General features: G+C 38.1%; 1 protein-coding gene across 1 annotated transcript in view; it reads right to left on the bottom strand.

Annotated features, from left to right (window-relative positions):
* The window catches only part of AK9 (adenylate kinase 9), a 178,447-nt gene that overhangs the window by 81,644 nt on the left and 83,087 nt on the right, over positions 1–13,716 (bottom strand). The window contains exons 15-17 of the mRNA XM_007940858.2: positions 12,854–13,010; positions 10,696–10,810; positions 6,697–6,773 (exon numbers count right to left, since the gene is read on the bottom strand). Of these exons, the coding sequence (XP_007939049.1) occupies positions 6,697–6,773; positions 10,696–10,810; positions 12,854–13,010 (349 nt within the window). The remainder of the gene's footprint in view (positions 1–6,696; positions 6,774–10,695; positions 10,811–12,853; positions 13,011–13,716) is intronic.

The raw sequence follows: 13,716 nt of genomic DNA, 5'->3' as shown, positions 1-13,716 counted from the left end.
AGCAGCGTGGGAAAGATGGAAAGTTACCTATAAGGGGCAACCAATAAGACTAAGCTCAGATTTCTTGACAGAAACCATGCAGACAAGAAGACAATGTGATGGTATATATAAAACCCTGAAAGAGAAAAATTTCCAACCAAGAATTATGTACCCAGCAGAACTGTACCTCAAATATGATGGCAAAATTAGGACATCTCCAGATAAGCAGAAATTAAGGGAATTTGTTAAAACCAGACCAATCTTACAAGAGATGCTAAAAGGAGCCCTTTGGACAGAGTAGTAATGGCCAACAACAACTGACCATTAACACACATGATGATATAACTCAGAAAGCAACCCAGCTATGGAAATATCCAAAGTAAGTAAGCCTACATGTAAACAGGGAACCAGAGACACCAACCGACAAATGAGGACAACTACAAACCAAAAAGAGGGAAAAATCTGTGTCATTACAGAACTTCTAGATAGTAGGGAAGTCAAGACAACTACAAGATAGAATGGACTGTTCTAAACTTAGGAAGAAAAGTATAAATCACAGGGTAACTTCAAAGGAAAATGATAAACCTTCACATCAAAAAAGAGGACCAGCATAAATATTCAGCAAATACTAAAACAATAGCAATGAAGGAAGTGATAACATGACTCATAAACAATATGAGCTCAGAATAGAAAATTATATGGAACAAAGAAATCGACACAATGAAAAAGCACATGACAAAAATGACAGCAACAAATTCATATTTGCTGATAATTACGTATCTGGCAAGGGACTTATCGCTAAGATTTATAGCAGAAGAGTGGATGACCAAACTATGGTACATACACATAATGGAATGCTATGCAGCACTAAAGAAACATCGCATAATATGGATGAACTTGGAGGACATTATGCTGAATGACATAAGTCAATCACAGAAGGACAAATATAGTATTAGTTCATTGTTGTAGAGGGTCAAGGAAAGGTTTATATATGGAAAGAAACCTTTGTTGGTTGCCAGAGGTGGGAGGGGAGGGGAGGGAACACTGCGAAAAAGAAAAATGCATTGACCCATGTCACTTTAGTTTTGTTTATTTCACTGTACATAAACTACATTTCAGTAAAATGCATTTTAAAAAAATAAGTAAGAAAAAAATGTAGTGGTAAAGATGATGATGATCTGCTCAGAGTACTATGGGAGCGCCAGCCTAACAGAAGAAATGTTTACTGTAGTCTCAAATATTGTAACAGTAAAAAACTGGAAATAGCCCAAATGCCCATTCAATAAAGGAATGGCTAGAACTGCACTGTGTGATAGGTGGCCACTAGCAATATGTGGTTATTGAACATTTGAAATGTGGCTAGTCCAAATTGAGAGTAGCTACAAGTCTAAAATACACAATGGATTTTGACAACTTTTGGTATAAAACTTGAATGTAAGCTATGTCATTAATGCTTTTTATATTGATTCCATGTTGAAATAGTATTTTGGATACAGTGGGATAAGTTAAATATATTATAATTGATTTCATCTTTTTCTTTTTACTTTTTAAAACGTGGTTACCAGAAAAGGTATAGTTACATATGTGGCTTGCATTGTATTTCTATCGGGCAGCCCCAGTCCATGAGAGCCAAAATACGATCCTGATTATATCTCACTTCAATTTAGAGCCTATCTTAAGAAAAGATTTGATGCATTAAACACTAATGACTGAAGACCAGATGAGTTGTGCTATGACATCAAGAACATGATATATGAAGAAAGCAAAAGATCATTAAAAAGACAGGAAAGTAAGAAAAGACCAAAATGGTTGTCAGATGAGACTCTGAAACTTGCTATTGAATGTACAGTAGCTAAAGTGAATGGAAGAAATGATGAAGTAAAAGAGCTAAACAGAAGATTTCAAAGAATGGTTAGAGAAGAATTGATGCCTCTGAATTATGGTTTTGGTGAAGAATATTGAATACATTATGGACTGCCTGAAGAATGAACAAATCTGTCTTGGAGAAAGTACAGCTGGAATGCTCCTTAGAAGTGAGTTGGGAAGAATTTGCCTCTTGTACTTTGGACATGTTATCAGGAGGGACTAGTCCCTGGAGAAGGACATCATGCTTGGTAGCAGCTGAGCAAAAAAGAGGAAGATCCTCAAAGAGATAGGCTGACACAGTAGCTGCAATGATGGGCTCAAGCACAGCAATGAATTGTCAGGAAGGTGCAGGGATGCACAGTGTTTTGTTCTGCTGTCCATGGGGTCACTGTGAGTAAGAACCAACTCCGTGGCACCTAACAACAACAACAGGGTAGATTTCATATATATATATAAAAGACAGTAGGTTTTTGTATGTTGTTGTTGTTGTTATGTGCTGTTGAGTCAGACCCGACTCATAGCGACCCCTCCTTGGGTTTTCGAGGTGGTATCACTCTGGAAGTAGTATAGCTGATTAAAAATATAAGTAATAGTATCTGTTTATCAATATATATTTATTTGAAATATATATTTAAGAAGCATAACCTCAAATTTTATGTAACTGTTGATGAACCACTCTAAGATTTGGTGATCTGTAAGGATTTGGGATAAAGTTATATGCTCTGTACCAGAAGCCTGAATCTTTCAACTGAGCATCTCTTATAATAAATATATAATTCTACCATGTGCCTGCAATATATGTAGATTTATAAATTGTATTCTTATCCATATTGAGGAGCCCTGTGGCACCCTTGCCTGCTAACCAAAAAGTCAGCAGTTCAAACCCACCAGCCACTTCATGGGGGAAATATGCAGCAATCTGCTTCAGTAAAATTTGGAAACATACATTAAAAAGAATTTATCTAATGATATAGAAAAATAGAAAATATTCTAATATTTTTTTGTACAACTCTAATGGATTATATGTGTACCATTTAATTCAGGAAAGTAACAAAAAGTGTTCTAAGATTCTTGTACTATCTGTTAAGTTGATGTTAATTATGTATGGTATTCATTTCATAATAAATTACCCAAAAACTTAGTGGTAATCACTAAGTTAATCCATATGTAGTCTTTGGAGTTTATGTGGGTCAGAAATTTTGGAGTGGCTTAGCTGGGTGGTTTGAGATGTCTCATGAAATTGTAGTGAAGATGTCATCTGGGGCTGCAGTCATATGAAGGCTCGACGGGGGGTGGAGGATCACTTCCAGGGTGGCCCATTCACAGCCAGAACGGAGGTCCTCGGGAAGCAGACATCAGCTGTTATCACTGTGTGGTGTGACGGATCATTTTTATATGGCCTTTCTCACAGTGATCTTGTAACTTCCACCAGATGATTATGTGGATGTATGCAAATAAGGTGCTTGTGGCCCACCAAGGGGATTGGACAGCTTGCTAAAAATAAGGTGCAGGACATCCTTATGGGGGTAGAACCATACAAATAATGTATACGGGACTTATTAAGGGGATTGGTCAGTTCTGTCATCCTACTAGGCTTAAAATGAGCCATCCCAGAGGCAAGAAGAAGGCAGAACCTCACTACCATCAAGAAAGAAGAGCTAGGAGTGGAGTGTGTCCTTTGGACCCAGGATCCTGGTGTTGAGAACCCCCTTGATCCAGAAGAGAGAGAAAGCTGTAACACTTGAGATGGTAAGAGATGATGAGAAGCAGTGGCAGAGAGATGGTGGTAGAAGAAGCAACAGAACCAGAAGACTGGCAGGAGATGGTGTGGTGGGCTTCCTGGTCCATGGAGCAAGAAATCTGAGTGTCTTCAGGCAGGAGGCTCACTTGCAGAGTGAGGTGCCTTTGGGCACTTATTGGTGGAGCTTTGTTACACTTGCCTGAGCTGGGCAGAGGCAGGGTTGCTAAGAGGCCCAAACGATCCAAGAGGCCTAAGAGGCCTGAGGAGATGAGCAGCCAAGGGCTGTGAAGGTGAGGGACAGCCTGTGTCTGTGCGCACAGCTGAGAAGCTGTCTTGACTTAACTGAATCCTGAGCCATTTCTGATTCTGAATTATAACCTGTTACTTCCCTAATCAGTAGTTGGTCACAACTGGACCAATAGGCAACATCATGATAAATGGAGAAAAGATTTCACTTGGATCCATAATCAATGCCCCTGGAAGCAGCAGTCAGGAAATCAAATGACGCATTGCACTAGGCAAATCTGCTGCAAAAGACCTTTTTAAAGTGTTTAAGAGCAAAGATGTTGCTTTGAAGAGTAAGGTGCCCCTGACCCAAGTCATGTTACTTTCAATAACTTCATATGCATGTGAGAGCTGAATAATGAATAAGGAATACTGCAGAAGTACTGATGCATTTGAATTGTGGTGTTGACAAATAATATTGAATGTACCATGGACTGCTAGAAGAATGAACTAATCTATCTTAGGGGAAGCACAGCCAGAACGCTCCTTAGAAGCAAGAATGGACACACTTTGTCGCTCATACTTTGGTCATGTTGTCAAAAGGGGCCAGTTCCTGGAGATGGATATCATGCTTGGTAAAGAAGAGGGTCAGCAAAAAAGGGGAAGACCCTCAACAAAATGCATTAACACAGTGGCTGTGATAATGGGCTCAGGAATCACAATGATTATGAGCATGGTGCAGTGTTTTGTTCTGTTCTCTATAGGGTTGCTATGAGTTGAAACCAACTCAATGGCATCTAACAACAACTTCCCTAATAAACCCCATAATCATGAGTATTATCTATTAGTTCTGTGTGGCCACTGCACCAAATTATTGAACCCAGCAGAGAAGTAGAGTGCCATGGGAGGGAAGGCTGGTGTCAGAACTGGTGAGAAGGTTGGAGAGAGGAGGTATGTCTGACCTCCACCTCACAGGAATCAGCCTTGGGCTGATACTGATGGTGATTGTCTCTCCCCACATTAAATTAGAGGAGGTAAGATGCCGTTGCCACCCCATTTTTACAACTGTGTCTACTTAAAGTCTGACCTACAAGTTGTGTGCATGATAAAATGGTGATTGTTGCATACTACTAAATTTTGGGGTGTTTTCTTGCATAGAAATAGAAAACCAAGACAAATATTTCTCACTCTTTTGAGCCATGGATTCCTTTGGCAGTTTGGTGAAATTTATGGAGCCCTTCTTAGAATAGTAATACTTTTAAACCCATAAAATAAAATGTATAAACCAATTATATTGAAGTACAATTATCAAAATATCAAAAAAAAGGAAATTTGTGTTTCTTTATTAATGCATTAAATAACAGGAATGAGCAGTTGGTTTAATAACTACCATAGTTCTGCAACAGTGATACATGTAAATAATATTTCAAGATATCTAAAGCTGTAATATGATATGAAAACATTTTTTATTTCTGCTGGTGTCAAAGTCAAGGAATTACTAATACTATTATGTCATACTAATAGTTGAAAGGAATGTAAATTTCAGTTAAACTTTAATGAGAATAAAGATGTAATTATTTTCCCATTCGGGTTCATGTTGTTATTATGTGCCGTTGAGTTGGACCTGACTCATAGCGACCCCTCCTTGGGTTTATGAGGCAGTATCACTACGGAAGTAGATTGCCCAACCTTCTGAGGGGTGGCTGGTGGATTTGAACTGCCAGCCTTCTGGTTAGCAGTCAACTGCCTTAGACATTATGCTACCAGAGCTCCTATTTGGGTTCATAGAGCCATTAATTTTATCCATGGACCAAGAGTTACAAACTCCAACCTTAAAATAAATTGTTAGAGTAAGTTCTTTTGGAATTGAAGTGGCAGTCTAAGAATAAAGACAACGGGTTTAGCAGGAGTGTGGTAGTTATGTTTGTGTGTCAACTTGGCTGGGCCTGGTGGAGTGGCTGGGCAGCTGGTGGTAGTTATTCCCCATGATGAGACTGGCAATCAACTCCGTGGTGGGATCTACCACAAGCAGCTGAGTAGCTGCCCTTGGGTTGCAGTATGCTTCCTGTGTATAAGGAGAACCTTTGAGAATGGTCTCTAGCCTATGGCACGCTTGGACCTTACATATAGCTGTGTCATTGCTCAGCAGCCTGCTATGCTCTGCCAACCTTGGGACTTACAGTGGACTTAAGTTAATGGCCTGCCGTGTGGTTTGGTAACATCGGGACTGTGCCTTTTTCCTTGCCAACCTTGGGGCTTCTCAGCCTCAGCATCCAGCAGCTGTCTGAGTGAAGAAATACCTCGAGCTCCAATGGGCCAGGGGCAGGAGGCAGAGCTGGACCCCAAGGTTGAGGGACTTTCACCTAGCCCCTAGAGCCTGGCACTTGAACTTGGACTTAAAGCCTCTAAACTGTAAAAATAAACTCCTGTTTGTTAAAGCCATCCCATTTGTGGTATATTTCTTGTCAGAGCGGCACTAGGGAACCAGAACAAGGGGTTTGGTTGTTTTTTGCAACTCCTGAAAGATCCTGTTAATAGATGTAATTCTACCAGCAATGTGTCACCCAGTGACAAGGGAAAACCATTTTTTAGATGCTGCACATGCTGCTCCATGGGTGCCCATCTTAGCAAGTGCACAAGCGAGTATCTGTGTCCGGAGTCTTTTTCCTGTGAATCCATTAACTCTGGTCACCATATTGAGACACTTCAGAAAATGAAAGCAGGACCACAAGTACCCAGGACCATAGATGTAAACCTGCATCGCTATGAGCAAACTGGGAAATCTGGTCTTCTGCCTATAATTTACTCAAAATGCTGCAGCTGCTTGCAGTAACAACATGAAACTTAAATGACACATTATTAATCATATATCAATCTTAGCTTGCCTTTTGTTTTCACATTCAAAACTTCCAACATCCTTTGATTTTCTTCTTCTACTTTCAATTCTTCTTCTGCAGCTGTTCTGAAAGGAAAAGGTCCCAAATTTAATTATCTTTGCAAATTCAGACATCTGAAGATATTATTAGACTAAGGGCTTATATAAAAATAAAGAGTAAACTGTTTATAATATTCATTATGCTTTTTACTTTACAATCAAAGTAAATTTTTTATTTACTCAGTTGTTTTTTTCTTTTCATATAAGAAAAACTATAGTATTATAGTTTGAAAAGCCTTAGCTATTAGTTAGGAAACCTATTCAAACCAATAACGGATTACTTAACTATAAATTGAAAAGGCAAATGGGAGGAGTTGTAGCATTTTTCTTTCTGATTAAATGAGAAATATTCACAATATAATGTTAAGTGAAAAAAGTAGCATATACTTATATATGCATATATATGTTGCTGTTGCTAGGTGCTGTCAAGTTGGCTCCGACTCATAGTGACCCTGTGCACAAAAGAACGAAAGACTGCCTGGTCGTGTGCCATCCATGTATATATATACAAACATTTTTTAAAAAGTAGAATATACTGGTATGTATAATAGACTTTCCAACAAACATAACAATAATAGACTTTTAATTTTATATTTAACAATATAAATGAGGAGAAAGAGACTAGAAGAAAACTAATCAAACTGTCAATGGTAATTATCTCTAGATAGTGGAATTATGGGTGTATTCAATTTTCTTTAGCTTTTCTTTGGCATTTTCCAAATTTTCTATATTGAGCAAATAGAACATTTGTAATTTTATCTTTGTGGCCAGTAAAATACCCTCTTATTTTCTTTTTAATACAGTAATGATGAAATTTAAAGAGACTTGGAGTAAGGATGCTTAAATATCTGAAAAGAATCTGCTTTTTATTGGAGTTGAACTCCTAAACTTGCCTTATAAGGGTTAAGACAGCTATAATGAAGGTTAGTAAAATGATGGAGAAAAGTAATATATATCAAAATTTAATGTATTATTTTTGACCTATAAATTCTATATTTAAGAATTTGGACCTCAGAAATAGGCATACTACTATATAAGCCATAGTATTTTCAATCACCTCATATGCATGGAAAAACTGAACAATGAATAAGGAAGACCAAAGAAGAGTTGATGCCTTTGGATTGTGATGTTGTGAAGAATATTAAATATAGCATGACTGCCAGAAGAAAGAACAAATCAGTTTTGGATGAAATACAGCCAGAATACTCCTTAGAAGTGAGGATGGTAGACTTCTGATAAGATGGTGGAACAGGCAGACAAGCTACACAGACCCTCTTCAACAAAGAAAAGGGAAACCAATTGACAGAGATACAGAAGATAATCCTGGAGCCCTGAGCTTTGAAAGGAAGTATACAGAAGTGGATTTGGCACCAACTAGTAGAAAAACCTGAATGGAAACAGTGAGTATAGAGACAGTTGGAACAGTGGACTTTCAGCTACTCTGATGGGACCGACAGCCTGAATATTTCCAAGTGGCATTGGGACCTGAGAATTGACCTAAAGATCATCCCTGGTCACCAGGTGCTGTAGGGACAACTGTGCTGGTGGCCTATGACTAGGAAGGGAAACAGCAAGGAGGGAAACAACCTGAGCTGTGGACTTTCAGCTGTCCAGATGGTGGACCCATTTTGATTTTTTACAAGCAGTGGCCATTTTGGATATTTAAAGTGACCGAGGATGCAGCCATTTTGAATGTTTACAAGTGGTGACCATTTTGGATATTTAAACTGACAGCATTCTCACTCGGATTCCAAGGACCTAAGAATAGGCTCTGTTTGCCAAGGACGGCAGGGACATATGGAAAGCTGGCAATGGGAAAGGAGACAGGTGGTGAAGGTATGAATGCTGCCATCTAGTGAACACAGGAGCACAGTACTCTGCTTACATAGACAACATCTAATGAAGATGAAAATCGTGGGCAAGTCACTCCAACATACAATCACCAATTAAATATAAACACAAAAACATCACAATGTCTCAGAGACAACAGTGCATCAGAGTCCACACAAAGAAACAAGATAAACCAGGAGAAACAAGGGACCAGGATGCAGACCCAAAACACATCTCTGAGCAAGAAGCAGCATTGGAACTCCCTGATTAGGAATTCAAAAGAATTATATGTAGGTACCTTCAACAGATTGAGAGACAGATCAAGGAAAACACTAACAAAGTTGTTGAAAACACAGAGAAAACCCTAGAACAATTTTGAAAGACAATACAAGAACAAAATGACAAAATAAATGAAAAATTAGAAATTATACAAAATCTTAGGTCCCTGGTACCTGAATGAGAATCTGTCACTTTAAATATCCAAAATGGCCACTGCTTGTACACAAACAAAATGGCTTTGCCCTCCAGACAGCCAAAAGTCCACAGCTCAGGCTGTCTCCCTCCTTGCTGAGGTTGTCTCCCTCCTTGCTGTTTCCCTTTGTAGTCACAGGCCACCTACATCATCGTCCCTGCAGCTCTTGCCAACTAGGGCTGATCTTTAGGTCAATTCTCAGGTCCCAACACTACTTGGAAATATTTAGGCTGTTAGTGCCATCAGACTAGCTGACAGTGTGCAGCTCTGACCATCTCTGCACTCACTGTTTTCATTCAGGTTTTTCCACTAGTTGGTGCCTAATCCACTTCTGTATAGTTCCTTTCAAAGCTCAGGGCTCCAGGATTATCTTCTGTATCTCTGCCAATTGGTTTCTCTTTGCTGAAAAGGGTCTGTGCAGCTTGTCTGCCTATTCTGCCATCTTACTGGAAGTCTATGCTCACATTTTTAAAAGTTCTTCATAGCATCCAGATTAGAGAATAAGCCCTTAAAGTCAAGTGTAAATAACTAATTATGAGCTGAATCTAGAAAAGAAGCAATATTAATACATTTGTTAATTGGTCTTTTCCTGTGCTCTGAATTTTAGTCTTACCACAAGTGTACTTTCAAATATATTGCTTCTTCAATTTACGGACACTAGTTAACAAAATCATTCAAGTTACAGATAAATATGAGAAAAAAAATATATCTTATGTACATATATAAATACGGGAAAAAATATATCTTATGTGTGGCACAGTATTTTCAATCGCCTCATATGCATGTGAGAGCTGGACGATGAATAAGGAAGACCAAAGAAGAGTCGATGCTTTTGAGTTGTGGTGTTGGCGAAGAATGCTGAAAGTACCATGGATTGGTAAAAAACTAATAAATCTGTTCTGGAGGAAGTGCAGCCACAATGCTCCTTGGAAGAGAGAATGGCCAGACTTCGTCTTACTTACTTTGGTTATGTTGTAAGAAGGGATCATTCCTTGAAGAAGGATATCATGGCTTGGTAAAGTGGAGGGTCAATAAAAAACGGAAAGGGCCTCATCAAGATGGATTGACACAGTGGCTACAATGATGGGCTCAGGTATAGCAAGGATCGTGTGGCGGCACAGGACTGGGCAGTGTTTTGTTCTGCTATACATAGGGTTGCTATGAGTCAGAGATGACTCGGCGGCACCAACAACGTGTGCTTTATTTATTTTACAGTGCCTTTTGAGAGTAAATGGAGCTATGGTAGCACAGTGTATAAGGCATTTGATTGCTAACCAGAAGGCTGGAGGTTCAAACCCACCAGCCACTCCACGAAAGGAAGATGGGGCAATCTACTTCCATAAAGATTTACTGCCTAGTAAACCCAAGAGGGTTGTTATGAGTCAGAATTGACTTAGTGGCAGTGGGTTTTGTTTTGTTTTTTTGAGAGTAAATATTTGATTTAGAATAAGTTTGATGGGAGCTATGAAAGCATTGACAACTGTGCAATTTAGACATTCTAGAAGTATTGGGGAAATTACTGTTTTTCTTAGCTCTAACTAGGAGTATTGTTTTGATATAAAAGGCATTACATTATTATAAATAGTAAATAGATATTTAACACCCATAAAAGATACTGCCACCTTTGTTATACGAGGTAGATTTTACCTTGATGCTTCTTCCTCTTTTTTTTTCTCCCATAGGTCATTTAGTAATCTCTCTAAAATCTTAGTGTCAACTTCTGATTTATTCTCTAAATACAATCTATTAAGTAAGCATTTTCCTGAAATACAGATAAAGGGAATAATATTATTTCTGAAGCTATATAAAATAGAGTGAGATACATTTTTGCAAGTTAACAATGATAAATTTTTTTCTACATACATCCAAATATACTTTCCTCTAAGTATTTATCTAGGAGCTCTGGTAGCGTAGTACCTAAGGCACTTGACTGCTCACCAGAAGGCTAGCGGTTCAAACCCACCAGCCACTCCTCGGAAGGAAGGTTGGGCAATCCTACTTCCATAGTGATACTGCCTCGGAAACCCAAGGAGGGGTCACTATGAGTCGGGGCCGACTCAGTGGCAAACAACAACAACAAAGTATTTATCTAAAAAAAGGCCAGTCTTTAAGTTATTAAAAATATATTAATATATAGGTTTTTTTTTTTTCACTTTGCCTTCCAACCCTATACATGGTCATGGGCACACTAGACATACCTGATCATTCAGTCTGTCCATCCATCTATTTACTCATAGATCAATGCTTGTCATCACTGACAACATAGTATTGTATGTGTGAAAGGGTTCATCTTTGTTGTCTGTACCCCCCATGTACCTCTGTGTGTCTCTCTTCACCAATGCCACCATGTTGATCACTCACATATGGTATATTGCCCTTCCCTTCACCCAAATCAATATTTGGCTCTACCCATCTAGCAGTGTTCCTTTCCCTCCCTTGGTAACCAACTAAGAAAGTTTCATTCCACATATAAACATTTCCTTGACTTTTTACAATAATGATCCAATACAATCTTTGTCCTTCTGTGATTGACTTATTTCACTCAGCATAATGTCTTCCACGTTCATCCACATGCAGTGTTTTGAAGATTCTCCATTTTTCTTTAGTGTCAAATAGTATTCCATTGTGTGTATTTACCATAGTTTGGTTGTCCATTCTTCCGTTGATGGGCACCTAGGTTGTTTCCTTCTTTTTGCTATTGTAAATAGTGCCGTGATAAACATGGATGTGCATATATCTGTTCATGTCCTGGCTCTCACTTCTTTAGGATATATACCTAGTAATGGGATTGCTGGGTCACATGGTATTTCTAATTCCAACTAAAACTATATAAATATATAGTTTTAAAAAGTATATTCTGGCATGGTAATAACTAAATCATTAAAAAAAGAAATATATTACATTAGTATCCTCCCTCTGCAAACTCACTTCAAATATATTTTCTTAGGTGGGAAAGTAACAGAATAATTAAAATTGAGCTCTGTTATCTTCATGTACTTATTTTTTCCCACTTGAAAGGAAGAACTATCATATTTTTTGCAGATAACACGCATGTTATACATTTTTTTGCAAACTGTGCAACCCCTTTGCACATTAGTTTCCTATGCATGCTATGCAAGCTATATGCATGTGAGCATTATTTACATGGGTACATTACACACAAAAAATACAGCATTCGTAAGTATAGTCTTTCCCCATTAGCCTTATAAACCTCCTCAATTATTGACTATCTCATCACCTGACATTTCACATTTATGACAATAGTAAAAAATGTACTATCTAACTATTTTGCACATTAATGATATATGTCTGGTAGTAATGAGTGGTGAGGTGCTAGGCAACAGTAATGCTGGCTGTGGTGGCTAGGGTTATGTATCAACTTGGCTGGGCCATGATTATGAGTGGTTTGGCAGTTATGTAACACAGTCATCCTCCATTATATGATCTGATGTGGTCATCCTCCATTTTTGCATAATGCCAATTTTCTCATAATGACCAGGTCTTTGGAACCTAACCATGTCGATAAATGAGGAATGTGTTTATATTGTTCTTTAGAAGCTACAGCTGCTGACCAAGAGGATGTGTTAAATTCTCAGCTTCAAAGAAAAATCATATTATAAAAGACTTATAGAACTTCCAGTGATCCTGGACACTATCCCTTGCCACCTATTCAGTGAATGGAAGCCTCATTTTGCACATGCAGGAATTGCTGGGGTGGCATTTGTATCTGTCCTTTATTTTAACCAAACATATTGTCAGCAATAGACATTTCATTTCAAGATATAAATGACAAATATTTACCAACCATTGTTTTCCACATCAGATAAACAGATGATTAAATCAGGTAAAAGTCCTTTCTCAGTTAAGGCTATCCACAGTTCTCTCGTAAAAGGGCAGTTATCTATGATCCAGCCTCCATATTTTTGGGCACCAGGAAATCTTTTCTTGTTTCCTTTCATTATCTGTGAAAGACAGCACACTAATATTAAAATCATAGCTCGACATGTCAAGGAATGAGGTGGGATGCTACCTTAGTATGTCATTTTTGTGGATTGTAGCTAAGCACCTTTTGAGTTCTTGTCACTGTCAGAAGGAAAAAGAGCCACTTAATTTTAGAAGACTACTTTAGTTTTTAAGCAACAAAGCTACAGTTTTTAAAAATTAAGAGTTGAAATAAAAAGTCCTTATTAATAAATAAAAATATATTTTTGTTATATATTATCCAGTATAACAGAGTAGTCAATTAAGGTATTACTGGTGGGAGAGACAGGGAAACAAGAGCAAGCTGTAAGGGAAGAGATGAGGGAAGGGAGAAAAAAGAGCTGCTGAGGAGTTAAAGAAGAGGGGTGTGCAAAAAGAAGTAACTATGAAAGACAGAGGCTCTTAAAAGGGAGAAACCAGAAAGTGATGAAGAAGAAATTCAAATGGTTAAAAAAATTGTTAATGTTCACGTTCCAACCAAAGGTAAATAAGAAGCACTGAGAAAATTTTTTTAATAATTTCACAATCTTGTACTTTTTTAGAAAAAAATTTAACGACATCATAATATTTTATCAAATAAATAAATCTTAATTTGTTTAATCATCTCCTTAGTGTTAGACAGGAGCTCTGGTAGCATAGTGCCTGCAAAAACGGCAAGGAGGCCACATGTTCTGACCTCCTCTAATC

The sequence above is a fragment of the Orycteropus afer genome, unplaced genomic scaffold (assembly GCF_000298275.1).
Source record: "Orycteropus afer afer isolate SDZICR_OR568_19922 unplaced genomic scaffold, OryAfe1.0 scaffold00072, whole genome shotgun sequence".
In the NCBI taxonomy this organism is placed as follows: domain Eukaryota; kingdom Metazoa; phylum Chordata; class Mammalia; order Tubulidentata; family Orycteropodidae; genus Orycteropus; species Orycteropus afer.
This window is presented reverse-complemented; position numbering and strand designations above follow the sequence as displayed.